The sequence below is a fragment of the Drosophila rhopaloa genome, unplaced genomic scaffold, assembly GCF_018152115.1.
Source record: "Drosophila rhopaloa isolate 14029-0021.01 unplaced genomic scaffold, ASM1815211v1 contig_57, whole genome shotgun sequence".
Classification (NCBI taxonomy): domain Eukaryota; kingdom Metazoa; phylum Arthropoda; class Insecta; order Diptera; family Drosophilidae; genus Drosophila; species Drosophila rhopaloa.
In genome coordinates this window covers 1-10,956 of record NW_025335153.1, presented here as the reverse complement: position 1 = coordinate 10,956, position 10,956 = coordinate 1, and the positions used below count along the sequence as shown (strand labels likewise).

General features: G+C 41.5%; 2 protein-coding genes and 1 long non-coding RNA gene across 3 annotated transcripts; 1 reads left to right on the top strand and 2 right to left on the bottom strand.

Moving 5' to 3' along the window:
• Positions 1–984: 984 nt before the first annotated feature.
• LOC123038095 lies at positions 985–6,348 on the bottom strand. The gene has a single exon (XM_044461733.1). It carries the CDS (start codon positions 6,346–6,348, stop codon positions 985–987), a length of 5,364 nt encoding a protein of 1,787 aa, XP_044317668.1.
• A 288-nt stretch (positions 6,349–6,636) lies between these two features.
• LOC123038096 (60S ribosomal protein L10a-2-like) lies at positions 6,637–7,423 on the bottom strand. Its single transcript, XM_044461734.1, has one exon. It carries the CDS (start codon positions 7,361–7,363, stop codon positions 6,713–6,715), a length of 651 nt encoding a protein of 216 aa, XP_044317669.1. The 5' UTR covers positions 7,364–7,423; the 3' UTR covers positions 6,637–6,712.
• A 1,776-nt stretch (positions 7,424–9,199) lies between these two features.
• On the top strand, positions 9,200–10,550 carry LOC123038097. Its single transcript, XR_006417751.1, has 3 exons — positions 9,200–9,310; positions 10,095–10,254; positions 10,314–10,550. It is a non-coding gene; the product is annotated as an uncharacterized LOC123038097 (long non-coding RNA).
• Positions 10,551–10,956: the final 406 nt, after the last annotated feature.

Here is a 10,956-nt window from a genome sequence, read left to right as displayed (position 1 = left end):
GAAAAGATTGAAAGAGTCTACAAGATAAAAACGGGACGCAGCTCGGCAAATATGGTTTTGTTTGTGATTAGAATTAAAAGTTAACCAAGGCAGAAGACAGTCTTCAGGATTCAACACCAGGAAGATGAAGTTTTCCCCATTCTAATATTTTTTATGGTGCAACAAAATCTAAAAAAATGATTGTGATACAATAAAAACAAGAGAGAACGCTATAGTCGGGTACCCCGACTATCAGATACCCGTTACTCAGGTAAAGGGAGTGCGAGGGAGATGGAGATAGAAACTTTGATCACGCATAACTTTTTAACGAATGGTCCGATTTGAAAAATTTCTTCTACATTTCGATAGGTATTGATAAACACAATAAAACTGCATTTTTACTTTTCCGAAATATTTAAATGTATCGTATATAAGCGATTGTGGGCGTTAAAGGGGGCGTGGCACCTTTTTGAAACAAACTTGCGCTGCGTAGGAACTCCTAGAATCTGCATGCACAATGCCAATCTTCTAGCTTTTATAGTTTCCGAGATCTCAGCGTTCATACGGACAGACAGACAGACAGACGGACAGACGGACAGACGGACAGACGGACAGACGGACAGACGGACAGACGGACATGGCTATATCGACTCGGCTAGTGACCCTGATCAAGAATATATATACTTTATAGGGTCGGAAACGCTTCCTTCTAGCTGTTACATACTTTTGCACGAATACAATATACCCTTTTACTCTACGAGTAACGGGTATAATTATCATTGGTGAAGAATAAACACGGTTTATTTCCGATTTGAGTGGACTGTATCTTAAGCTTTATTGAACCGACATGTTCCGCTGTAGTCGTCTTACTTATACATACATAAAAAACCAAAAAATCTCATAGTGATACAAAAAATACCTAAAATACTAAAAAAGGGCAAAAATACTATTTTGCATGGCACAAGTATAATATTTTGAATTCAAATTGTGGATGCATTCCGTTCATCAACATCCCGGGCCACCCTGAAACATGGTTTCTGAATTAGGCAGCAAAGCTAGCTTGGTGATGGGTCGCGTCATCTCTCCGGTAGACGTCTTAAGTTTCACAGCGCGTACAAGTCCATCTGGTCCATGATGAGCTTCCAATACACGGGCGAGAATCCAAGCTGCGGGTGGGAGATTTGAGTCCTTTACCAGGACTACATTGCCGACTGCGATGTTATGTTCCTTGTTGTTCCACTTTTGACGTTGCTGCAGCGATGTTAAATATTCCTGGTGCCAGCGCTTCCAAAAGCCCTGGTACATTGATTGTAAATGCTGCCAGTAGTCTAAGCGATTGATCGGCAAATGAGTTAGATCACCCTCTGGAACTGTTGTGAATGGGCGGCCAATTAAAAAGTGGGCCGGAGACAAGTAGGTGAGGTCAGTGTCAGGTGTGTAGCATAACGGTCTTGAGTTTACCACTGCACTGATCTGAACAATCAGAGTTTGCATCTGTTCAAAGGTTAGAACGGCTTTTCCCACAACGCGTCTCAGATGTAATTTAACTGAACGTACTGATGACTCCCACTTCCCTCCCCAATGTGGCGAATGGGGAGGTATGAAACTCCACTTAATTCCATCATTAGCCAACGATTGAGTTACGGTGTGTTGATGCTCCTGCGAAGATAGGTGTTGCTGCATCTCATCTAGAGCCCGTTTGGCACCAACAAAATTCGTGCCGTTGTCGCTGAAGATTTGCGAACATTTTCCTCGAAGGGACATGAAACGCCGAAGACATGCCAGGAATGTGTCTGTGCTAAGATCGGTGGCCAGTTCCAAATGTATGGCGGATGTTACAAGGCAGACGAAGAGACATATGTAGCCCTTAGTTTTTCGGGGATTGCGCCCTCTCCTTTCCTTGAGGATGAATGGTCCAGCGTAATCGCAGCCTGAGTGCTGGAAGGGTAGAGCCTCCGTTATACGAATCCCTGGTAGATCGGCCATGAATTGGTGCTCGGTGATATTGCGTTGGCGAAAGCACTTTATGCAGTTGTGTACCAGGTTCCTTATTAGGTTACGCGCGCCGAAAATCCAATATTTTTGACGCGTAATTACAAACAAAGCAGACACTCCTGGATGTAGATTTGCAATGTGTTCGTGTTCCAAAATCATCCTTGTGATGCGGTGCGATTTCGGAAGCAATATAGGATGTTTGACGTCAGCTGGTAATTGTGAGTTGCCCAAGCGTCCACCAACTCGAAGGAGGCCATCCTTGCCGGCAAACGGTGAGAGCTTGATCAACTGGGAGCGGCTGCGAAGTTGTTTATTTTCCGCCAGAAGATTACGATCCTCCATGAAGCATTTCTGAGCCTCTTGCAGGCAAAGAATGCGAGCAGCCTGAATCTCTTCATAGGTGAGTCTTGCCCCATTTGTCAGCGCTACAGTTTTAATGGCCCTGGTCCTTTGGATGAAGCGTAATGCGTAAGCTACAACGTGAACCAGTTTTGTCCAGGACGAGACCCGCTGAGTCAACGCTTCGATTGGTGAAAATGAGCCGCCTTGCTGAGTGGTTAATGCGGTGGACTTGACTTCTTCCTTGCCAGGATTATCTGAAAGGGAAGAACGGAACTTTGTACAGCTCAACTTTACCGAAAGCTTTTCTGGATCTTGCAGCCATGAAGGTCCCATCCACCATAAGTCGAAATGGAGAAGGTCTGCAGCAAGCATTCCTCGTGTGGCGCAGTCCGCCGGATTCTCCTTTGTGTTTACATGATGCCATGAACTGCGCGGCAACGCGTCGAGTATTTCTGAAGACCTGTTTGCTACAAATGTTTTGAGCTTCGATGGTGGATGTGAAAGCCAAGCCAAAACTATGGTTGAATCACACCATGCGTGTATTTTGATGTTCTTGTGTTGCAGAGAATCCTTGACTGATAATATTAGTCTGCTGAGTAGCAAAGCGCCACAGAGCTCGAGACGCGGTAAGGATTGCTGCTTCAGCGGAGCTACTCTGGTTTTTCCCGCTATGAGTGAAACAGATACGGTGCCATCTGCTCGTACCACTCTGCTGTAGATGACTGCGGAATATGCCTTAATGGAGGCATCTGAGAATCCATGCAGTTCGATGTGATCCCCATTGTTTTCTACAAATCGTGGCAGGCGTAGTTCTTGAAGTATGTATAAGTCGTTACGGCATTTGTTCCACCAGTCAGTAATTTTTGGAGGAAGCTCCGTGTCCCAGCCGAGATCCAGTAACCACAATTCTTGAAACAAAATTTTAAGCTGCACCACCACTGGCGACAGAATACCCAGCGGGTCAAAGATGCGTGCCACGTCAGAAAGCACTTGGCGTTTGGTGTTGTCCGGGTTTGGTGTAAGGCAAACTTTGTAGGATAACGTATCCTCTTCTGGATTCCAATGAATGCCAAGAACCTTTGCTGTAGGATTGGATCCTTTGTCTTGTACCTCGGTTGTAGAAGTAGCTCGGTCAGTGATACGTGATGAATTGGAAACCCATTTGCCAAGTTCCATGCCTGCACATTTCATTAATTGGATCAGCTCTTTTTGATTGCGAATTAGCTCTTCTTCTGTGTGTGCTCCTGTCAGTACGTCGTCCACATAAAATTGCTCCTTCAAGATCCTTGCAGCTGTGGGAAACTCGTGTTGGTGGTCGTGAGCTAACTGATCCAGGACTCTCACTGCCAGGAATGGTGCACTAGACGTGCCGTATGTTACCGTGGAAAGCTCATAGTGCTTGATAGGTGTGCTTTCGTCTTCTCTCCAAACAATACGCTGATAGCAACAATGGTTGGCAGCCACAAAGATTTGTCGATACATTTTGACAATATCTGCTGAAAAGACGAACTTGTACATTCTGAAACGCATACAAATCAAGAAGAGGTTTCGAAGAATGCTGGGTCCAATGTGTAGAGCATCGTTTAAGGATTTTCCATACGTATCCTTGAATGAGCCGTCAAATACTACCCTTAGCTTTTGGGTAATTACCGGATGATGAGGCAAGTAAAAATTTGGCCCTTTGTCAATGTCTCCTGGTGATAATTCCCGCATGTGACCTAACTGTAGGTACTCACGCATAAATTGTACGTACTGTGAGTGCAGATCGGGGTCCTTCTTTAGGCGGCGTTCTACACCCCTGAATCTTGCAAGTGCTCCTTGTAATGTATCCGAAAACTGTTCGTTGGAGTTTTTGAAAGGAAGTTCGACGATGTAACGCCCCTTTGAGTCCCGAGAATGTGTTTTCACAAAGTGCTGTTCAACTTCGTCGTCCTCTGGTTTTCCATGGAATTCCTGGTTGACATCCTCCAGCTCCCAAAAGCGCCGAAGAGTTGAGTCAATGTCAATAGCCGTGTGCATTGTTGTTGTGGATGAATAGCCGGTAGTGATGATAGATGTTATGACCCATCCAAAAATGGTCGAAATGGCGATGATGTTGCCCTGAACGTCGAACATCTTTTGACCGGTGAACACGGTCCAAACGTAATCACTGCCCAAGAGAATATCGACTGGCGCCAACGATTGATAGTTAGAATCCGCAAGCTCAAAGCCAGCGAATACCTTGAGTGCTGAGGCGTCGATATCGTGTCTTGCTAACGTGGAGGTAATTTTGCTGAGTACGTGTGCACGTACCTTCATTGTATGATCGGAGATCCTTGACTGCATGTCCAGTGTGCTGCAGCCTCTAGTTGTCTCTGCCTTGATCGATGAAATTCCAGACACCAAAATGCGTGAGGGCGAGCGTGACAGACCAAGAGCCTGTACGCACCTCTCTGAGATGTACGACAGTTCCGAACCACTGTCCAAAAGTACCCGACATGTAGTGTGCGATCCTTGTGCGTTTTTAACAAACACCAGAGCTGTTGGCAATGCACTTTTCCTTAGCCCTTGGGGCCGTGTAGCCGTTGTTGATCCGTTGCACAAGGACTCAACTGTGGGAGCCACTTGCGCACGAGCAATATGGCTGATGGTCCCCGCAGCCTCTTCGGGAGCGCTTGAGATGTGCTTTTCATCAGTGTGTGGCTGTGTCGTGGTCACAGCGGCTTGCGATCCAGAAATATCTACATGTAGGAGAGAGTGGTGGCGATTATGGCAAAACCTGCATGTAAATTTGGATTCACACTTGCGTGATACATGCCCATGCTTAAGGCAGTTGAAACACAATGATTTTGCCTTAACAAATGTGCGTCTCTGCTCGATGGATGCTTCAGCAAACTTTGGGCAACCGTAGATTTTGTGCTCCTTGGAGTTACATTTCGCACAAGCATTTTCTTCCATCGATACTAAAGCGTGTGACGAACGCTTTGCTTTGCTTGGTTGTGGGCCACCCTTGAAGTCGATGTCCGAGTCACTTTTGCTGAGCTCGAATTCCTCGCAGCGTCGGTCTAAAAACTTGAGTAAATCATTCACAGACGGAGATTCAAGTTCCCGGCTTCCCTCAATCCATTTGCGTCGAGTTTCAGCGTCGATCTTGGCCAGAATGAAGTGTATGATCCAGCAGTCCCTGTTAGTTTGCCCTGCTGCATCCAATCCTCGTACAATCTCCGTGGCTCCGTCGGTCACCTTGCGCAGAACTGTAACGTCTGCCTTGGATGTCGAAGGGAGATTCACAAACGTTTCCAGCAGAGTGTTGACAATGTGACGTGGTCTGTTGTATCGATCAATTAGGCAACTCCAAGCAGCCTCGTACGCAGCATCCGTTATTGGCATATGACGAATCAAATCAGATGCTTCTCCCGTAATATACGTTTTTAAGTAGTGGAACTTTTGAATTGCTGTCAAATGCTGCTTGCTATGGATCGTACTCTCGAAGATGTTTTTAAAGGCTGGCCACTCCTTGTAGTCACCAGTGAACACTTTGATGTGAATTTTTGGCAGTTCGTTGTGCATTACATTTGCTGCCGAGTTTGCCCTCAAAAACGTTGATTGTTGCTCAGCTAAACGCTCATTCAGTTCCTGTTGTTGTTGTAGAAAACGAGCCAGGCTTTCGTTTCCCCATCCAGATGAACTTGATGCGGCATCGCCAAGGTTGCCAGATTGCCTACCGCCGCTGCCTTCTCTGTCGCTCTCATTAGATGATTGACAGCGCCGTTTGATGGTGTGAAACAATGTGTTTGCTTGCAAGTACTTATCCTCGTATCTCTCGTTGTCGATGGCTGGATCGACATACCCCTCATTTTCTTCATAAAGGGCCATTTGATCGCTAATGGTCTCAAACTCCTTCCAAACGTTGTTGAGCCTTTCCAATGAGACTGTGATTTCATCAATTTCCCAGTTTGATCCCGCACGTGGATCTTGTGACGCCGTTAGCAAGCGCGTAATACTTGCCTTCGCACGGCTTCTTGCTGCCTTCAAAAGCTTTAATTGATCCATGTTAATCAATTGCTCGATCTGGCTCGAATGACCAAATATATGGTGAAGAATAAACACGGTTTATTTCCGATTTGAGTGGACTGTATCTTAAGCTTTATTGAACCGACATGTTCCGCTGTAGTCGTCTTACTTATACATACATAAAAAACCAAAAAATCTCATAGTGATACAAAAAATACCTAAAATACTAAAAAAGGGCAAAAATACTATTTTGCATGGCACAAGTATAATATTTTGAATTCAAATTGTGGATGCATTCCGTTCATCAACAATCATCAAACCACAAAGTTTTCAAAAATACATAAATTTTATTTTACACTGATTGAAATGTTAACAGCCATATACATTAAACTATTATTGAGATCTAATAGAGTCGATGGGGTACCCCCAAGGATGATTTTACATGAAGTGAACGCACATTCTGCCAGTTTTCCTTCAGCAGAGATACGAGAAAATTGATCGATAAGCTTATGTTTTGGGTCAGTTCCTCTGTGTGCATGCCAACATGTCCAACATTAACGGAGAGACTTGCCATCTTCTTCATCAGCAATTTCTTGGTGGACAGTATCTTGATTTTGGTACTCATTGACTCCCTATGAGTCAGAGGAGTGGGAAACTTGCCGGCGTTGGTAAGACCAGGACCCAGTAGCTTAGGAATTTGTTTAATAACCGACTCGGATGCCAAGAAGGCATCGTAAGACTTGGCCAATTTCTTAACCAACTTCGGATCCTTGTTAAGTTTCTTAAGTGCTTCCACATCCAAGCAATGAACTCCAATGGCCTTGGCCTGACAACAATGCTGTTGATCTCCGAGGACGCACACCTTTAACTGTGGAACTGCGAGGTGATGCAATAGCACACTTCCATAGAATCGCTTGCATTTTTCGGGATCGTAGTCTCTGAGTCCAATCTGCAGCTCCACGGATTCTTGGCGTTCGCTTTCTTTGCCTTGTGAGACCTGTAAAATATTTTTGACTGCCACATAGAGCGTTTCGCGGGATATTTTTGATGTCATATTTAATGGTTGAATGTGTCCGATATATTTTTAAATTTTGGGAGAATATTCTCAAACGAGTTGTTAGCACAAAATGTAAAAGGAGTTGTAATAAAGTAGACAGCTAAATGATGGAGATCTTGAAAAAATAAAAACGGTTTTTATCTTGCTAGTTTTATTAAAATAAGTTTCAGTTGTGGATTAACAATTTATCAAAATGTGCACTTTACAAATAATTAAATAGCTTTAAGAGTAAGACTTCCCAATTGATTAATTACTAAAACTATTCAAATACTAATTTTAGTCAATTTAATTATTGCGTGCCTGATTTGAACAAAATTAACTTATTTCATTAAGTCATAAATCGCTTGGCGAAATTCTCTTGATAATTGCAATTCCTCGTGTCATTATGGTCCCAGGCTGTGGATAATTGATTGGCCAAAACTGAAATCGATTTACCGGCTTCAGGGTGCAGTGCATTTTGCCACCGGCCAGATTGGAATTCGCAAATGCCACACACCAGATGGCAGATGCCACTTTCCACTCGAAATTCAGCAGCTCTGCTGGTTGAGTTCAGCAGTTCAGTTCAGTCCGGTTCAGGTTAGCTGGTTACGGTTCCCTTCGGATGGGCTCACTTCCGCCCAGTTTTGCGCTAATTAGGGAGTGTTGCCGCCAGGTTTTCGGGACAGCACTTTTGCAGCGTTGACAACATTTGTCGTCCTGCGCCAGAGTGCAGCTGGAAATGCAGACTGGGCTTTCTGGCTTGTGTGTAATTATAAACGAAATTATAAGCTGCGGCCGAACATCGTGTGCGGCGGAGATTAAAGTGGAAATTGCAATTCTGGCTGCTGTCTGGTGTGATCAAGATCCCTGTAACGGGAGGATGTGCACGGACATCACGGCCGCGATGAGGATTTGTTGCCTGCCAGTTGTAATTTACACATTTTGATTGCTCCCGACTAAAGGAGGGAATCACCTTCTCGCACAATCCCCACTCAGCCGCCTTGTCGCCTTCGCTGATAACATTATGCCGCATTTTTCTACAGCTTAATGCATAATTTGCGTCCTGGGAATAACGACAGCCAGTAGCAGCAAGACACTGGGAGTCGATATCACTTTAAAAAAAACTGAATTTTATTATTATATATTCTAATTGGAAAAATAAACTTCATCATCTTATTTGCATCCTAAAATGCAATGCTCTTTAATAAAACTAATAAATAAAATTATAAATAACATTAATTAAATAAAATAAACATTTTAACACTTTCAATGTAAATATTTTGAACTATATTTTTGTCGCTACTAAAAAATTTAAGATTTTTATTAATTTACTTTACTGTTGTTTTTAAAATATATATTTTTAGAACGAGTAAATTAGTTTAAGATATAACCTTTCAATAAAAATGTAATTTCCCAGCTTAGTTAAAAATTAGGTAGTAGTTACACAGATAAAAAAATATCCTGAATAAATCAAGAATATTTTGATTGAATATAGAACGCGTTTTCTTGAAATTTTTAATCACGTTTCGGGATTAAAAGGTTAAATTAATCCCGATTCGGGATTAAAATGCCACAGTAATCTGAAACGTTCTTGATTTAAGCTTAAAAATTCTTAAAAAGTCAATTTTTGCTGAGAGCGAGAGCAATCTCTCTCTCGTTTGATCTCTCTCGCATGGTATTCCTATATAAGGTAGTCTTCAGTATTCTTGGGAACTCAAAGCATTTGGAGAGGCATGCGAAAGAAAGAGATAGCAAGTTCAATAGTGCGCAGTTATCTTAAAAAGACCACCTTATGTTCTTCAGTTAAATGTACCATGCCATGCTCGGTGCGTACATTTTGGCAATTGAGTCGAGAACGTCGATAGAGCAACAGTGAAAAGTGAACGTGAAAGTAAAAATGTGTGAAACTTCGGATAAACCTGCTGAAGGAGTTTGAACTTGAAAAAGTGCACGACTATCTAATCGGTAAGTAGTACTTACTATGTACATATATAATATATATATATATGTATGTATATGTATATACTATATATTAAGCTGAGTTGTGTATGTGAATATGTATATGTATGTACATATCTGCAAGTGTGGCCGGCAGACAGAGAGCAAATGCATAAAATAAATTAATTATAATATTTGCGTGTTATCTACATATACATACATACATACATATGAATGTGAAGTTCAAAAGTGCTGTCAAAAATATGTTTATGGTTGTAGTTTTTCCTTGTATGTACATACATTAATACATACGAAGAACAGTACAGTTCTGTATTTGCGACATATGTACATACATAAGTACATACAATTTTTCGTGGAAAAACTCTACAACCTTCTGCAGCTTTGCAGCTTTATGCGATCGTGAACGGATATGCACGCTCTGGAAAAAGTTGCGTACGAAAAATGTTTATACGCGACTGAGTTGCCGAACGCGTGCTTGTCAGAGCACGATCGCATAAGGTTCTGTATTTAGCGAGCTCTGAGTCGAATGTGAAGGGAAAGCTGCAGACGAAAAAAAGTACAGTACTGTATTTCTATACGCAAGTGCGTTGCCATATGCCACATATATATAAATGTGAGTATGTACATACAGACATACATACATACAAATGTATGCAGAAATTACAGTTATATATAGCTTTTTTTCTTCAGCTTTACATTCGTCTCAGCGCTCGCTAAATACAGCCTATACAGTTATTACTTTAATTTATTTAGGTTTTAATAAGTTTCTCAAATTGGTTTTTATTTTCAGATTGAAATTGACTTTCAAATGCTCTATCCTGGCAAAGGTCATTTGCTTTTGTCGAAGTGGGAAGAATTCAAAGTCAAAATTTTGACTCATTACTCAACCCACCTTCGTAACGACTTTTGTAAACAACAACTGGCAGTAGCAAAGTCGTCTACAAATAAAGGTAATTATTATTATTATTAATAAATATATTTGTTAAAAAAAGTTATTTCTACATTACAGATCTCCAAGACTTCCTTGTATCGATATTATTAAATGGCATTTTGCCTTGTGGTTCGCGCTTTAAAAATAGCGAAAACTGCAAAGCTACAAAAAAACTGACGATTGCGGATTCCCAGGAGTCTTTCGTACTTCAAATAGAGACCCTGAACAATATACGCCCTAAGATAGACGAACTAGTGAATAAGTTCTATTTAAAAAAAGAATCCTTGCAGCCATTTCTTACTATAACTAAACTAAAAAATAAAACCATTTCAAAATAAAATGTATATACCAAAAATTACCAATTTTAAAACTTTTTGGGATAAAATCAGGAATTTGGGGATTAAACATTTTAAGAATAGTTGGGATTAAAACAAGAATTTTTGGAATTAAACATTTTAAGAGTAGTCGGGACTAAATCAAGAATTTTCGGAATTAAATATTTTAAGAGTAGTCGGGATTAAAAGAAGAATTTTCGGGATTAATTATTTTAAGAGTAGTCGTGATTGTATCAAGAATTTTTGGGATTAAAAATTTTGAGATAGTTGGGATTGAAACAAGAATTTTCAGGATTGAAAAATTTAAGTACGTTCGTACCATAAATAAGAAAATCCGTGATTATCCCGATAATGATACCGTTTCAGATTGTTTTTGCCAACTTTAT